At 39.2% G+C, this 17263-nt stretch overlaps 1 protein-coding gene across 1 annotated transcript in view; it reads left to right on the top strand.

The window, feature by feature from the left end:
* Positions 1 to 9354, top strand: part of DCP1A (decapping mRNA 1A) — a 50962-nt gene extending 41608 nt beyond the window's left edge. Inside the window, exon 10 of the mRNA XM_042451021.1 lies at positions 5055 to 9354. Coding sequence (XP_042306955.1) covers positions 5055 to 5135 — 81 coding nt within the window. The 3' untranslated portion in view covers positions 5136 to 9354. The remainder of the gene's footprint in view (positions 1 to 5054) is intronic.
* The last annotated feature ends 7909 nt before the right edge of the window (positions 9355 to 17263 follow it).

Genomic DNA, 17263 nt, shown 5'->3' on the forward strand with positions numbered 1-17263 from the left:
CTTACTGTCAGGAAGTTCCTCCTAATGTTGAGTTGGAATCTTTTTCCTGTAGATTGCATTCATTGTTCTGGGTCCCATTCCCTGGAGCAGCAGAAAACAAGCTTGCTCCGGCCCCAATATGACATGCCTTCAAATATTTAAACAGGCCTGTCATATCACCTCTTAACCTTCTCTTAAAACTAAACATCCCCAGCTCGCTAAGTCGTTCCTCATAAGGCATGGTTTCCAGACCCTTCATCATTTTAGTTGCCCCTCTTTGGGCACGCTCCAGTTTGTCAACATCCTTTTTGTAGTATTCCAGGTTGGCACTATTATTTTCTTTGATCTAGACACTATACTTCTATTGATGCAGCCTAAAATCTCATTGGCCTTTTTAGCTGCCACATCACACTGTTGACTCATGTTCCTAGATTCCTTTCATACATAGTCTCATTAAGGCAGGTGTTCTCTATCCTATTTTCGTGCATTTTTCCGCCCTAAGTGCAGTACCTTACATTTCTCCGTGTTGTAGCTTTCTGATCTATTAAGGCCATTTTGAATCTTGATCCTGTCCTCTAGGGCATTAGCAACTCTTTCTAATGGTCTTGCTCTTCATGGGAGGGACAAGCGTGGAGGGATAAAATGGTGGTGTGCACGCAGGGAGGGATAAAATGGCACCATTATTTTCAATGGGCGTCTGGAACGGATCCCCCATGAATTGGGAGGGGCTGTAAGTTTTTGAAAGTATCCCTCCAAACTCATCCACCCACTAAATTCAAATGTAAAACTGGAGCCCACTACCTCTATTACATCTCAAAATATTGTGCAGACAACAGAACTTTAAGATTGACTATCTGTTGTTGTTGTTTTTTTTTTAAAAATACTTTATTCATAATACAAAATACAAAATCTTGCAATCATAAAACAATGGTATAAAAAAGTTTCATGTTGTTAAAAACTTGCCTTATTAAAATTTTACACAATTCAATTCGTTTAAAATAAATCTGACCATAAAGAACAGTGGCTAGATGGAGGAGAAACTGATGTAAAATTTGTATTAATGTAATCTATAAGAGGAGACCATTTTTCCTGAACAGGTCTTTGATTTTGTTGTTTTGAGTTATATTTCATATTATATGTTAATTTCTCCATAAGCCATTGATCCCAAACTCTTTTCCACCAGCTGTCCAGGGATACAAGACCTGTTTTCCAATTATTAGCCACTACTAGACGAGCTGCTGTCAGCAAAAAAGATATCAACTTTATGTTTTTTAAAGATTTATTTCCTTTTGTGTATATTGAAAGTAACAAAAAAAGCTGGGCAAAAAATTATTTTTTGTTTTGTAATTGAAGCAATTTGGTTGCTCACATTGTGCCAGAAGTGGGTAATTTTGGAACAGTATAACCACATATGGATATAAGTCCCTAAGACTGGACAACCTCTCCAACACAAAGGTGATATAGATTTTATCATCTGTGATTTCCTAACAGGGGTCAGATACCATTTATGTACTAGCTTTAGAAAGTTCTCTCTGGTTAAAGCTGATCTTGACTTCAGCACAGAAGATGACCAAATAGCACACCAGTCTGATTCTGGAATTAGTATATTTAGTTCACTTTCCCACAATGTTTTGATACATATGGTATCTTGATATGAATTCAACAAAATGAGATGACTATCTGTTTTGTGCCCATTGGGTTGCCCTAATAAATATATTAATCTAATTACAGATTTTTGAAATTTTCTTAAAGCTAGCCATGTTATTATTATTTTATATCAGTTTCCAATTTTTTTCTTCATCATTTGTTCATAAGAAGTTAAAAGCATCCTTTTAATTCTGTTTATTCCCTTTGGAAATATTTGCCAGTGTATTTGAGTCACTTCTGTTTGTCACTCATGTTTTGTGATCAAAAGTAAGTTGGCTAACGTAAAGCATTTTAAGGCTATAGTTTTTTGTGAGTTTTTCAGGCTTTGAAGCCATGTTCTAGAAGAGTTTGTTCCTGATTTTTAGAGCTGTTTTTCAATTATACCTTCAGCTATAATATTGCTTTATAAGGGTGCCAGTAAATCCAATGAATCACAAAAAGAAATCTTACACCAAGAAAAGGCTTGCACTAAGAGGATTGTTTTGTCCTCTTTGTCATCAACAGGGTCACAAACCTTTATGCTAAATCAGTACACTCTAGTTCATTCTACACTGATAACAGTAAGTCTTGCTCTGCACAGAGTACAGATCTAAAAATAACAGGCCATAGAATTATACTACTTTGATAATAGAACTGTTAGAACTGAAATGGGCCCATACTAGGTCATAAAATCAGCTTTGTGGCCTGTGTTTTGTTTCTTTGTGGTTGTTTTTTCTGCACAACCTGTTGTTTCCTTTTCTCTGGCAGAACCACAAGAGAAACAAAGAAACATGCTGACTATGAAGTGAGGGGTGTGTGTGTGTGTGTGTGTGTGTGTGTGCGTGCGCAGAATCCTGTGAACTGAGCTGAGCTATCAGAAATTTTATTTTGTAATTAAAATCATGTTAAACTTTTAGGTTCCTGCCAGTGGTCTTGAGAGTACACTTTGTAATGCACAAAACCAACTTGTTACCCTGCTCTTTGTTTTGTATATCTAGTCAGTTGATGATGAACACCAGTCTTTCTTCAACAGTGTAGTATTATAAAGAGTATCCCAGTAATCCATATAATGTATGGGAGTGCAAGATTTAAAGGTTGTTGGGCAAAAATGCAATCTTCTTAGTATAATCAGCATCATCAGGCTCATAAAAGACCAGACATCTTCATTAATATATTGGCCTGGAATTGTCAGCATACAGATATCTTTTTTCAAAGGAGAATCAGAAAAATTAGTAACAGAGATAGATCCCATGCAATTCAGCTGAAATAGTAGTAGGAACATAAAAAGTACATAAAGAACAAATAAGTTGATTGACAGAAGGAAATCCAATGGGTAGCCAAAACAGACCAAACAGTAAAATTGTATTAATGTGATATAGTATTTGTTTTTCCTCAGCTGGTGAAATGGCTATACTGTATATCCTTAAGTTTTTCTCATTGGCTTTTGTTTTGTGGCATAACATATGTGTTATCCAATCAGTCTTTTTCCTCTCCACTTTGTTTCTCTGCAGTACCTTTCACTTTGTGCAGTCTTCTCTTATTCATTTTGCACATTTCCTTATATAAAATGTACCAAATATGTACATCTTGCAAAGAAGGTAGCTGCTTAATTCAAACTTTAATTGTTCAAGATCTTGATCCAAAATTTCTGGTGTTGCTTCTGGTTCAGAACAGTTTCAGTTTGAGAGAGATGCTAAACATCTTCATGTACAGGTGAAAAGAATCTAAAAGTCTTAGTAGACTACTAGATCTGCTTAACATGAGTCATCTTAACATGAGTCAGCAATGCAATGCGGCTGTCAAGAAGGCCAATGCAGTTCTGAGCTGCACCAACAGGAATATACTGTCCAGAGCAAGGGATGTAATAGCACCATTCTGTCTAGCTTTTGTTAGACCATATTTGGAGTACTGTGTCTGGGCACCACCGTTCAAAAAGGATTTTGAGAAGCTGGAATATGTTCAGAGGATGTTGACCAAGATGGAAACCATGTCCTGTGTGGAAAGGCTTAGGGAAGTGGGAATATTTAGCTTGGCGAAGAGAAGACCGAGAGGTGATATGATATCCATTTTTAAATATTTGAAAGGATGCCATGCTGAAGATGGAGCAATCTTGTTTTCAGCTGCTCCAGAGACTGGATCATGAACCAGTGGGTTCAAATTGCAAGAAAGAGGATGCCACTTAAACATTAGGAAGAAATTCCTGATAGTAAGTTCCACAGTGGAATAAACTGCCATTGGTGGCTCCTCCTTCTTTTGAGGGCTTTAAATAGAGGTTGGATGACTATCTTGGGATTACTTTGACAATGTGCCTATATGACAGGGGTTGGATTAGATGGCTCCTGTGGTCCCTTCCAACCCTATGATATATTGAGCACAGAAACTGACAGTCCATCTTATTTTAAGGGCAATGTACAGATTGGAGTAGCTCCTTGCATTGAAAAGGTTAGGAAGTGTCACAATTTAATTATTTAAGAAATATAATTCATGAATGCTATGAGGTAACACATTTGTTACAGTATTATAGAACTATTACCAGGGATGAGCAAAGTGTAGCCCTAAGGCTCTGTGCCCTCAAGAGTATTTTAGTAGCCCTCAAGTCCTCCAGACTCCCCAGACTGTCTTTTGCTTTCGAAACAAGAAAAGGGTGCATTGCCTCTGTAGTCCCAGTAGCTTCTAGAGGCAGAAAATGGTCATCTCGGCCTGCTGCATTTAACCACCCATAGACTATATCTTTGGCATTTTTGAGTGTTAGCTCTGAAGAACTGGAAGCACACTGCCCACAGGTCACTGTGTCCACATTTACAGGTTTTCACTGCAATCATATTTTGATTCCTTGCCTCATTCCCTTGGTGGGACACCACAGCACACTCAACTAGCACTTCCAGAGTGCTCAAAGTCCCAACTGACATGTGGCTGTCTACAACTTCTGAATTTCCCATCCTCCCATACAGATTGAGGAGAATGGAGGAACAAAGTTATTGAGACTCAGCAGCTTTCTGGAAGCACAGGCGAGAGCAGCACATGAAATTCCTTGTTTGGATATAGAGAGCATGACATCCCCTGCTCTGAAAGGATGATGCTTTAGTTAGTGATTCTTCTCCTGCATTACAGCTTCCTTAGGTTAGATGTTGGTTTGCTAGTTGTCCTTCTAGCAGTGTGCAAGTGCTAATGGAACAATGCCATCTTTCACCTTTTTATTTCCATAATATTGGATACAACTCAATGTCCATTATTAATGGCACTGCTGTTGGTGTACTTTTGTTGATCTTCCCCTACCATATCTGTCATTATACTCCTGAACTCATCAATTCTCAGGAACTGGCCTCTTCTCTATCTTGTCTCCTTGGTTTCCATTTTGAATTTGTATATTTCTCACTTGGAAGTAGATACATATGACTCTTCTGAAATTCTATCATTGTCCCACTCACATTCTTCATTTTCCCTTTCAGAATGATGAGAATTTTCTTAGTACTCTTCATGAAGTCTATTTACAAGTCTTGACCAAGAATACAGACAGCATCAAGCTATAACTGGCGTGAACTCAGCTCCACTGATCACAGATCTGCTTCAAAAACAATTATGCCTCATCTGTAAAATTATAATCTTTTTGTATATTGTTTTTAGTTCTGGGTTTTTTTAATTTTTAGCTTCCCAAATAGATCTTGTTATTTAGAAGAATTATATGAGTAATGTTCTCAGAAGTGATATAGGTTTCACTGTGACCAGTCACCAGCAGGTTTTTATTTCTGTATACAGAAAATGGCATTTATGTTTAACATCACATTCGTAAACGTAGTATGATTTACACACACATGTGCGTACACACACACCCCTGAATAATTAGAACAAATGTGACCTAAGCTGATTGTTTGGCATTTAATTAAGGATAAAAAGAGTTCTGTAACCAGCTACTAATTTACAAGAGCTATGAAAATGCTCAATCAAGTAACTGTAGAGCTTTGAGAAGAAATGGATATGCAATGCAAAAGTTCTGCTTTTAGAACTGAAGAGCCTTAGGATATAACTGTCTGACTTCCATAGAATGCAGCGCTAATCTGCGTATTCACTTTTTTACTAAAGCAGAATGAAAACTAGTTGACAAGTATACTTGCAATGATGCCTTTACTGTGATGTTTTGGTAATGGTACGATTTTAAACCAAATAGTTTTTAAACATGAATGGACAGAACATCATTGTGGTTACTTTATCCAATTATTCAATCCAATTTAAATACGTATGTTGGAAGAGGGTTTTCTTCTATAAAGGATGGACTGATACAAGTGTGGTGTGTGTAATTCATTTATGGTGTTGGTACATGAACAAGTGTAGTCTTAGTTTCTTCCAATATTTTCCCCATTTTTTCCAGATGTTGTGAGTTCATATTTCATTGTTAAACTGCTGTAAAGGTCAAACTTCTTCCCAAGGAAGTCAGACTTTGATCTCCATTTGTTTTATATGCTGCTATGGGTCTCTCCATGATTTGTATTTATTTCATTATGGCATGTGATAGTAGCTAGCAATACTCTAATGTAATATAGGTTTCAATTTATTCAAGCAATAGTAATTGTTAAAGGCTACTCTTCTTTGTTTGTTTTTTGGTAGTAAGAGCTTTGTTTTATATTATGAAAAGTAATTTTGTAATCCATTTAACCAGTCAACATGCACTGCTTATTTTTAAAGCATTGTTAAAATGGTGGAAGAGCATTGTTTGGCTCTTTGTATTATAATAAGTTTCCAGTGCAAGCTATTCCAATGCATAGGGTTTCAAAAACACCCATTCTGTCAGAGAGTTTGCAGTGGAAAACATCTTGAATCAGAATGTATGTCTTACTCTTAAAAATTTAACTGTGGTAATGATGGCAGTATCAGTATGCAGATACTATTCCATTCATCAGTCAAATCTTGTGCTAAATTTTAACTTTTATCCCAATTAAAATAGGTCCATTGCAGTTAATGGGACCTACATGAGTGATGGCTAGTGAGACATTAATTTCAATAGGTCTACTTTATGTGAGACTAAAATTATATTTATACCCATAACCACCATTAATCAGTGTTTTTGATATAAATAGTGTGTTGATTTTTTTAATCAGTCAAAATATGTCTCTTTGGTTGATTTTTAAGTAGATGTTTTTATGTTTAGCAAACTCTGCCTTTGGAGAGAACCTCTTCAGCCTTTGCTCTCAAGTGTTTCTAGTTATAAACATAGTATTTTATATTGGAAAAGTGCAGAATTCAGGGAAATGTGTTAGTAGTGACATGAACATTCATCTAATGTATTGGCTTTAATGGTGAAATTTAAATGTATCTTTTCAGGCTTTCTGGACCTTTTGTAGGAAACATGAGAGCTGTCTTTGTATGCTGGACATTTAATAACTCACCCATGTGTGTGTACCAACAAGAACTGCTTGTTATTTTAAAAAATAGTATGTTCCTAGGCATTTTCTGGAGGGAGGAAACCCAAGCCTAATCATTACTTTTCAATATATTTTAAGTGTCTATACTGTATTTCTATTATCACTCAAACTAAATGTATACCAGGCTTCTTTTATGGATAACAAAGATTTAGCCATAGTTAGTTATTCTGAATTGAAAAGAAGAAATCTTTCTCATATACTAACAAGTGATTGGTGGGTGATAGAGCAGATTAGGCACAGTGATAATGATGAACTGAAATTGATTCACAGCATATCAAGCAAGCGTTATATGTATCCAAAGACCTGTAGAAATTAAACTGTAAAGATTTTGCTGATACTGAATGTACTGTTACAGTCCTGTATTGTCAGAGTTAATATGAAAGGGAATGTTGTGTTATGCAACAATTACATTTCCGGGTAAGTTCTTCTCAGTACACTTTATATTCGCATTTACCATTTTGCATTATAATTCCTTAGAAACCTCAGTCAGTAGCTGGCAGATCAGAGTTCTCAAGTGTTAGAAGTATTTACAGCATCAGGAAATAGTTCTCTGTTTCCAAAGAGAATAGAAGTTGTAATGAAAGTCTATCTATTTTTTTTGATGGTAGCTTTGCATCAATCTTGAAACTTACGCACATCAATGTTACAACGTTTATGTATGTAGCATGCTGAAGCTGGGAAAACAGAGTTGTACTACATAATACAAAGCACTGTTAGCAACATTCAATGTACCACAATAGTGCTCTTATTGCTTGTTGTAATGTGACTAAAACTAATGAAAAACTTTTAAAGCACTGCTTTGGTAAAGAAACTTGGCGTAAAAGTCACAAATGTTTACAAAATGTGGAAATCACTGGACATCTTTAGTCTGGTTACCTTAACTTTTTTTAGCCTAAGTTTGAATTTGTAACAACACATTTTAGTCTTGTCAACTGCATGCAATGGTACCAAATGCATAATGAACCAACTTGGGCCATTTCATTTAAACTCTTTTCGTAAGCGATTCTGTATTTCCTCAAGTAAATCATATTTTTAGACTATATTATTCAAAATTATTCACTATCTAAGCATGTATTTTTCTGTTATCTATATGCAGCTTTTTCTTTAAAAATGCTTAATATTTGTCTTCTCAAAAGTCGCTTTAAAACATGCAGCTTATTCAAAAACTGATTGCTGTGTTGTAGGTAACAACTGTTCCATTAATAGTCTTTAAAGATGTGCCGAATGGCTATATATTTGTGGCACATTTGTGACACACTTTACAGAAATTAGTCTGCAAAGTCCTAAGGCACAATACGAAATGGAAAAGCAGTTTATGTTAATTTCCTATTGTGAGATGGAATTTAATCATACCACAAACATTAATCTTTGATACTTTTTAGGTTTTGGATTTTCTTGAGTTTAGTGTATTCATGGAACCCACCAATGCCATATGTAGGCAAGATATTGTCATTGAGCAACAGTTCAGGTAGAGTATTTAATGTGGAGTGTTCTGACACAAAAAACCCAGCCACCTCTTGTTGGTCACAGAGTTGCTTCTTAAGCATATCTTAAAGAGGAATGTGTGCAATATATATTTCACCTCAGTTTTTGACATCATTGTGAAAATGTTAAGATGCAATATCTTCACTTTAAGTGGGAAAAATCGCAATAATCTTCCCCTTGTGGTTTGTTTTTGTATCAATTTAACATTGTAAACACATGGTGGTTCTTTGTTTAAAAATGCACACTATACTCACTGTTTGGGTTTACTGCTTTAATTTGCACTCAACATATGTATTAAAGTTGGAGGTGCTTCAGATCTTTGGGATTTTAAGTAGTAGCTTTTGGGGAAACAATGGGCACGATCCTTTCCAAAGGTATAGCATCCATACCTGAAGAATTCTTTAATCTCAAAGGAACCCTGACTTTGTGGGAAGTTCGTACCAGAAACTCTAGGGACCATTGAGGCAACTAAACTCTTGTGCAATCCTGCCATGTACTCCAGCTCTTTCTGATTGGTGCAAGTTATTTGCATCCTGTGCACAGTTGTAGATGGGAATGTTGGGCATAAGGGTGTAATGTTCCTATTAGGATCTTCAACATGTTGATGCTGAACCTGTACCAGAATGAATCATGCCCAGTGATTTTTGAGCTACTTTTAACTGTCACCATAATGCATCATTAACATTTCAGTATATGGATATGTGATTTGTGCCATCTTATTATGTGGCAAATATTAAGTTATTGCATAAATGTTTAAGAAAGAACATTTTTCATTAAAATTTTGTATGTTTGCAAATATATTTTTGTAATAAAACTTCAAAGACAAATGTTTCAGTCTGTTCTAAAATCTTGGTGGCACATTACTTTCTAAGAAAGAGCAGTATTGTAGGAAAGAGGCTGAAAGCTTAAAATCTGCTTTGATTTAAAACAAGCCATGGAACAGTTTAGAGACTCAGAAGAACATTTTTGGCTTTTAACATTCTCTTTTGTTCAGTTTAACATAATATTTCAACACATACATGTATGTGAACATATATTTGGCCTACCCTAAATAGATGCAGTGTCGACATGAATCAGGCAGGGGATGGAAAGACAAAGTGGAAACCAATTGAGATCTTGTGAAACATTGCCCCAAACTTTTAAAGGTGATGATGGAAATTATTAAACCTTCATGATACTGTTAGATTGCAACTTCAAGCATAGCTGAATTTCAAGGTAAACCTTCTGTAACCTTCAAAGTCCTTGATCCACTGTAAAGGAACTTATACCATAATTGTATCCTGAGTGATTTTAGGAAGTTTCTTCCTCAAAGGAATAATTGTTCTGCTGCAAGAGAGTTTCAATTAACTATTCCATGCCGCTGGGTATTTATTTATTTCAATTATTTTAAGCTAATTTAAAGTAGATATGAGCATGGTGAAACAGTACCTTGGCTCAGACCCAAATCAGAATGGAGACTGCAGTCAAGAAATCAGAAATCTAGGATTTGGATGGTTGGCTAGATAAGGAAGTAGATAAGATCCTCAACTTAGACAATATGGAAGTCAAAATAGTAACCCGGGATCAAACATCAAACAGAATGAAGGATACAGTTAAAGGATCAGAAGACGGGTAAGAATGGGAAGGGCAGCCATGAAAAAGCCAGAAGAGATCCTAAATAATAATAATATTAAAATACAACCATTAAAATTTGTATAGTCCAGCATTAAAAACCCAGTCCTCAGCTTAAAAGGCCTGACTGCACAAGAACGTCTATCCAAAGCTTGGGATCAGTCACAGAGAAGGCCCTCTTGTTCCCACCAAATGTGCCTGAGCGGGTGGCGGGGCAGAGAAAAAGGCCTCTCCAGATGATCTCAATACTCTGGGAGATTTGTACAGGGAGATAGGATCCTTCAAATAGCCTGAACCCAAACCGTATAGGGATTTATAGGTCAAAATCAGCACTTTTAATTGTGCCTAGTTGTGCCTGGAACCAAACTGGCAGCAATGGAGTTGTTGCAACAAGGGAGTTGTATGCTCCCTGTAGCCAGGTCCAGTTAACAGCCTGGTTGCAGCTCTCTGGACCAGCTGAGGTTTCTAAGCAATTTTCAAAGGCAGACGCATGTAGAGCACATTACAGTAAACAAGACGGGATGTAACCAAGGCATGTACCACTGTGGCCAGATCTGGCTTCTTCAGGAACAAGTGCAGCTGGCACACAAGTTTTAGCTATGCAAAGGCACTCCTGGTCACCACCAACACCTGGGCTTTGAAGCTCAGTGTTGAATCCAGAAGTACCCCCAAACGATAAACCTGTGTTTTCAGGGAGAATGTAACCCCATTTTACACAGGCTGAATCCCTATTCCCAGATCTCTCTTTCAAGTGACCAGGAGCACCTCTGTCTCATCTGGATTAAGCTTCAGTTTGTTTGCCCTCATCCAGTCCATTACAGCAGCCAGACATTGGTTTAGGACAGAAATAGCTTCCTTGGAATTGGGTGGAAAGGAGTGAATTAGGTGGGTATCATCAGCATAAAAGTGACACCTTACTCCAAAACTCCGGATGACCCCTCTTAGTGGTTCCATGTTAAAAATCATAGGGGACACAAAGGATTTGTAATTTGAATTGATGTCCTCACATACCAATGGCATATATATGTCTGTACCTGGCTGCCACTCAACCAAATGCATCTGAGGAAGTAGGCTAAAATCCATGAAAGCTGATGCTGCCAATTTCTTTATTTCAGTTAGTCTCAAAAGTAAATCCCACTGATTGAATGGATCTACTCTAGTCAGGACTAACAATAGGAGTTAGGCCCTTGAATCAGTAGTGGTTATTTGGGGGAAAGCAGTTAAGAGAGAGAAACCAATATAGCTCATGTTGACCACTAGTCAGCTACAGCCCAAATATCTGAGGTTCTCCACTTGTCCCAATGAGCAAGCGGCTGTAACCCAAAATGACCCAAAGTTACATCCAGTTTCAACAAGTTCAGAATATTTGTAAGACAAAATTAAATGAACTTCTGACTGCAATGGAGTCTTCACATCTGTGGAAGACAATGCTAAGATTCCACCACTGCACATCATATTGTGCAGGCTGTATCTCTTTATCCAGGTACTGCCTCTGTGTATCACACTCCCTTGTAAGATAGTTTACCAGCTTTCCACTTCTACTGCGTATCTTAAATTCCAATTTGTATTACAGTATTTCTTTCTTTGCATTTGGTAGCTTGACATAAATGAAGGGGGAGGGAAGGGGTGAGAGAAATGTTATCAATGTCAAATAAATATTAAAAGTTATTGTTAAAAATTAATGAACACTTTCAAGCCATATATTATATTCCCAGAATAATATTGGATAATACCAATTCTATCAGAGTTTCTTTATGAGAAAGGCCAGAAGTCTACAGTTTCACTCCTTATACAAATAATTGCTAATTCCCTATTGAGCTCCACCCTACTTTACTCACAAGAGTTTCTGAGAGGTAGATATGTTATCTTCACTCTGACTGCATTTCATTGAGCTCTATAGATTCTAGCAGAAGCCTTGCAGAAGCCTTCTTTCTGAACTTTTCACTCGGGTCCCAACAACCATTTCGTCAGACATCTGCCACTCAACTGTCAGCTTTCAAAAGATGCTATAGGAATCTTCCCCTGTTTGGCAGACCTTCTTGAATTTTGCTTTCATTGTTTCTATCTTCCAATAGGGATGTCTTGATCTTGATTCTTCTGCTGACTCTGATTATCTGCTTATTTGAATTTACCAACCCCAATTTAGTCTTACCTACAGAATTACCTATACTGTATCTCTGGGTGTCTTGATTTGGCAGGGATAATCCTAATTCTCTGTAATCCCACTCTTTCCAAATGCCCCAGTTTCTCTCCCTCCCTCCTACTTTCTCTTCAATGTAAATCAATTCCTGCAAATTGAGCTCAAAGTGAAAAATTAGTCTGTATTCTGTTAACTCAGCAGAAGAGTCAGGATAAGACAGAATCTTGTCCTTCCCAATAGGCTCAGGCAAAAGCAAACTGTTGCAGCCTCTTCTAGCATATGTGTTCTTCCCCAATAACTTTGGCTATCAGGAAAACATGCTAGTGTTGTTTGGCTATACACATCCAGGTTTTCATCTATGAAATTTTGGAGGCTACTAGAGCCCCTTCATACTGCACTTCACTTAAACATTTTAACTTCAACTGCTTCCATTGCTTTCTAATGGAATTCTGGTTTGTAATTTGTTGAGGCATTAGCAGGGACCTTCAGCTTTTGAGCCTCCAAGGGGTCGTTCCCACTGGGAAAAGCCTCAATTTGAATCCTGATTTGATGTATGTGCCCCTAATTCCCACTGGAATTCAATCCCAATTCTCATTGGATCGATTCCAGTGGGGGAAAAAGGAGCAAAAGCCCAAAGCCGAGGGTGTTTTGGTAGCCGTTTTTTGGTGGTTCTTTTGGAAAAAATGGATTCTGGCACAATTCCTAACAGTGAGAACACCAGGGCAGAATCGATTTTTTTTAAATGGGAAGGACAAATGGCAGGGGTGTGTTGTGTCATCCAGCCCCAGAGATGTCACACACACACTGAGTGGCACCTTTTGGGGTCCTTTTTTAAAAAAAATAAATAAATCATAAGCACAAAAGCGATAGACTGGCAAAGCAACTACTTGTAGAAACAAGTAGCTGCTAAGCCACTCTACTCATTTTGCAATTAGTTTAAAAAAAATCTCCCCCATCCTCTTCTCCCCCCCGCCCCGCTCCATTCCCTGGTGTCCATGCTCCCTCTGCCCGGCCTTGCCTTCATCCTCCTCTTCCTCCTCTCCATCTGGTGATTCAGGCAGGGGAGGGATGGAGGAAGGGACCAGGAGAGCCGGTGGCAGGCGCTACCTCCTCCTCAAATCTTTGCTGAGCCACCCACCTCCCTTGGGCAAGTCACACTCTCTCAGCCTCTGACTAAACTGGAGAAGGAGCCAAGGCAAGTGTGGAAGGGGCCATAGGCAGGCCAGGGGGAGGGAGTGCAGAGGCCGGGGGAGGAGTCAAGGCCAGGCCAGGGAGGAGGTGCCAACAAATGAGGACAAAGTCCGTGCCAAAAAAACCGATTCAAAAAGGTCCCCATTCATATATGGACAAGGGACCTTTTGAAATCGATTTGGCATAGCGGAGCAGAGCCTGATTGAGATTCGGATCTTTCAGTAAGTGGGAATGATTGTTTTGCATTTCACCTCTGAGAATCCTTCACCAACATGGCCAATGATAGCTGGTTCTGGGAGCTGCAGTCCAAAACGTCTGGCGGGCCAAAGATTGAGAATTGCTGCACTAGACCTCTTTGGCTGAGAAGTCTATGTTACATCTGCACTACAGAAATAATCCAGTTTGCCACCACCTTAACTGTCATGGCTCAATTCTATGGAATTCTGGAAGTTGTAGTTTCTTGTGGCACCAGAGCTCTCTGACAGAAAAGGCTAAATATCTCACAAAACTGCAGTTCCCAGAATTCCATACATTGAGCCACGGCAGTTAAAATGGGGCCAAACTGGATTATTCCTGCTGTACAGATGCAGCCTTTATGCCCACCAGTAAACTGCAAATCCCAAGATTCCATAGGATGTTGCACTTAAAGTGGAATCATAGTGCTATAATTGGAGAGTGTGAAAGGGACCTCAGCCAGGCGTTTAACTAATCAAACTCAAAGTGGTCAGTTCCACACTAACTTCCTTGGGATGTTAGGAAAGCTAGCAATCAGACTTAACCAATTTGATTCCTTCTCCCAATGTACAGTATATATCTAAATAAAACTTGCCTTTGTGAAACTATTTGCAAGCCAACAAGAAACAGTTACAAGCCAGCCAGCAACTAGAGAGGAATAATGTATCACTCTTTAGGCACAAGCCTCAAGCGCCACACCTTTTTTCTTTCCCTGATTCGCTTCCCCCTATCAGTCATTTTATTTATTTATATCAATTTATTTATTTGTTTATTTATACCCCACCTTTCTCTCAGCACAGGACTCAAGGCACCCATTTAAAAAACACAGCACAACTAAAATAAACTACTGTGTTAATACAAAAAGTGGAAACACAGTCAAATTGCCGTTCTGTTTTAAAAACAACAACACAAAAGCATTTTTAAAGTACATTTAATACATAATGAAATAGCAAGAAATTAAAAGCTCCATCTGATGCAACATGTTAAACACTAAATAAAAAAGACCTTTGTTGGCCAGTGGAAAAACCACAGGGCCTCCTCTGGAAAGGAGTGCCAGAACTTGGGAGCAGCCACTGAGAGGGATAAATATGAATAAAGTATAAATATGTATAAATGTGTGTGTGTGTGTATATAATTATACAAAGTATGTAATTATAAATGTATAAATACATATAGAAGTATATTAATAAGTATAAATATGTGTAAGTAAGTATAAATAAGCATTTCTCTTCATATTTTTTCTGCATCTTCACACAGAGAAATATAACTGTATCGAAAGTGAAATCTGTAACAACTTGGATTAAAGCAGCAGATAGTAGGGGCTTTTTGAAACGATATTTGTAACATGCAAAATGCAGTGTGGACACAGCCCAGGAGACAAATCCTTACTGGCCAAGATGGCTAAAGGATGGGGGAAACTGTGCTCAATCTAAACCTCGCCCAGCCTAGGGATGCTGGGAATTACATAGGGGCACCTAAGGGTGAGGTGGGAGAGAGATGGAAGTATGTTATGATAGCATACAGAATAGGAAAGTGGCATGTGATTTGGCTCACTGGAAAAGAAAATAATGCTTGGTAAAAGTGGCAGTTGGAAAAGAGGAAGACTGCCCTTCAGATGGATTGATTCAATCAAGGAAGTCTGGATTTTTGCAAGACTAGAGCAGGGCTACTCATTAGAGAGGCTAATGGAGGTCTCTGTAGGGGAGCCATAAATCCAAGTGGGCTTGACTGCAAATAACTAGCAAATTTCACATTAAAAAAAATTGTCACAGAGGAGCAACAGAAGAACAAGAGGGAGATGAAGGCAATTGTATGCCTTTAAGTCTTTACTTATGGCAACCCTATCACAGGGTTTTCTTGGCAAGATTTGTACAGAGGTGGTTTGCCTTTTTCTGCACTGAGGCTGAGAGAATGTGACTTGCCCAAGGTCATCCAGTGAGTTTCCATGGCAGAGCAAGGATTCAAACCTTGGTCTCCAGAGTCCTAGTCCAACACTCAAACCACTACACTATGCTGGCTTTTGACAATAAACATGCCATAGGTTTATATGGCAATAAACATGTCACAGCAGGAATGGAACCTGTTGGAAATGGAGTCATGTCTCATCTCAAGTTGTTTTTATCCCTTCTTATGTGTCATGACTTTGGTGAGAGGGTGTGTTTCTCCCTCCTCTCTCTCTGTCAAGTCTAGAATTTGATGAGCCCCGGCTGAAAGACAGGGAGCTCACAGCACTCTGGAGCTTTTCCCTCCAAAGGCCTTCAGCTTCTAGAAGCCCAGTGTGGCAAGAGTAGGGGAAGATGGGGGTTGTAGTAGAGTCATGCCTTCTCATGATGTGGCCAGAGTACAACAGCATCAAATTGATCAGCTTGACTACTTGAGGTATTTCAGGCTTGATCTGTTCTAGGACCTATTTGTTTGTCTTCTTGGCTATCCCTGGTATCCTCAGCACTCTTCTCCAACATGGGTTTGTGTGTTGCATGTCTTCAAGTTATTTCCGACTCCTGGCAACCCCAAGATAACCCTATCCTGGGGTTTTCTTGGCAAGAGTTGTTCAGAGGAAGTTACTCATGGCCTTCTTTGCCTGAGGCTGAGAGCGTGCATCTCGTCCAAACTCATTGTCCAGGGGCTTTCCATGGCGGAGCTGAGGACTGGGCCCTGGTCTCCAGAGTCCAGGGCTCAAAGCATGAGTATTCCCACTATCTTTTAAACCAGACTGTGAATTGGTTTGAACTGGTTCAAACAACAATGGTTCTCGCTTAATCCAAATCGCTGAAGCAATTCTGAGAGGGGGGCATGTGTTAGACCCAATTAACTCACATCTTATTGATGCTGATTTTTTTTCTTTTTTGATCAATCGATTCTGTGCAAATGTGAACCCAAATTTCCCCTTTGGCCGGCTGGAACCAAATCATTTTGAATCAATTCATTTGTGAAAGGGAACCACAAGTGGGTTATTTTGGAGGGAAAAAGACATGTGATTGGAAAAAATGCAATTGGGGCAAATGTAGTGGAAACCATGCTCTGCTGTTGAATCAATCCATCAATTTGGATCGCAGACTGATTTATCCGTAAGTGGGATGGGGACACGGGGTGGATTTTCTTCCTGTCTGCTCTGCCATCCGTACCCGGTGGTGGGGAAGGCCATGGCTTGGGGGGGGGGGTCTCCCTTTGGTGCCCTGATGTACACTGTTCCTCCTTCGGCGCTTGTCCAGTTCCTGCTTCTGGTGTCTTCCCTGCAGCCTCCATTCTGGTCAAGGGTTGGAGCCAAGCTCTGGGAGCCCTTTGGCGCTTTCGACTGCCTCTTGTCTCCTCTCTGATCATGCAGGGCTTCCCAAACTTTGGCCTTCCACATGCTTTGGACTTCATCTCCCAGCATTCCCGGCTGCTGGCCAAGCTGGCAGAGCCCTCTGGGAGCTGAAGGTCCAAGCCTGGGAGGGGGGGGGGCAAAGTTTGGCAAGCCCTGTCTGGCCCCCGCCCTCCTCCTCCTTCCCTGGCCAGGCTGGGCTGCAGCGGGCAGCGGGGGCGGAGCAGTCCGGGCCGGACTCCTCCTCGCCTGGACCCTCCTCCTCCTCCTCCTGCT

Source organism: Sceloporus undulatus, chromosome 2, assembly GCF_019175285.1.
Source record: "Sceloporus undulatus isolate JIND9_A2432 ecotype Alabama chromosome 2, SceUnd_v1.1, whole genome shotgun sequence".
Lineage (NCBI taxonomy): Eukaryota > Metazoa > Chordata > Lepidosauria > Squamata > Phrynosomatidae > Sceloporus > Sceloporus undulatus.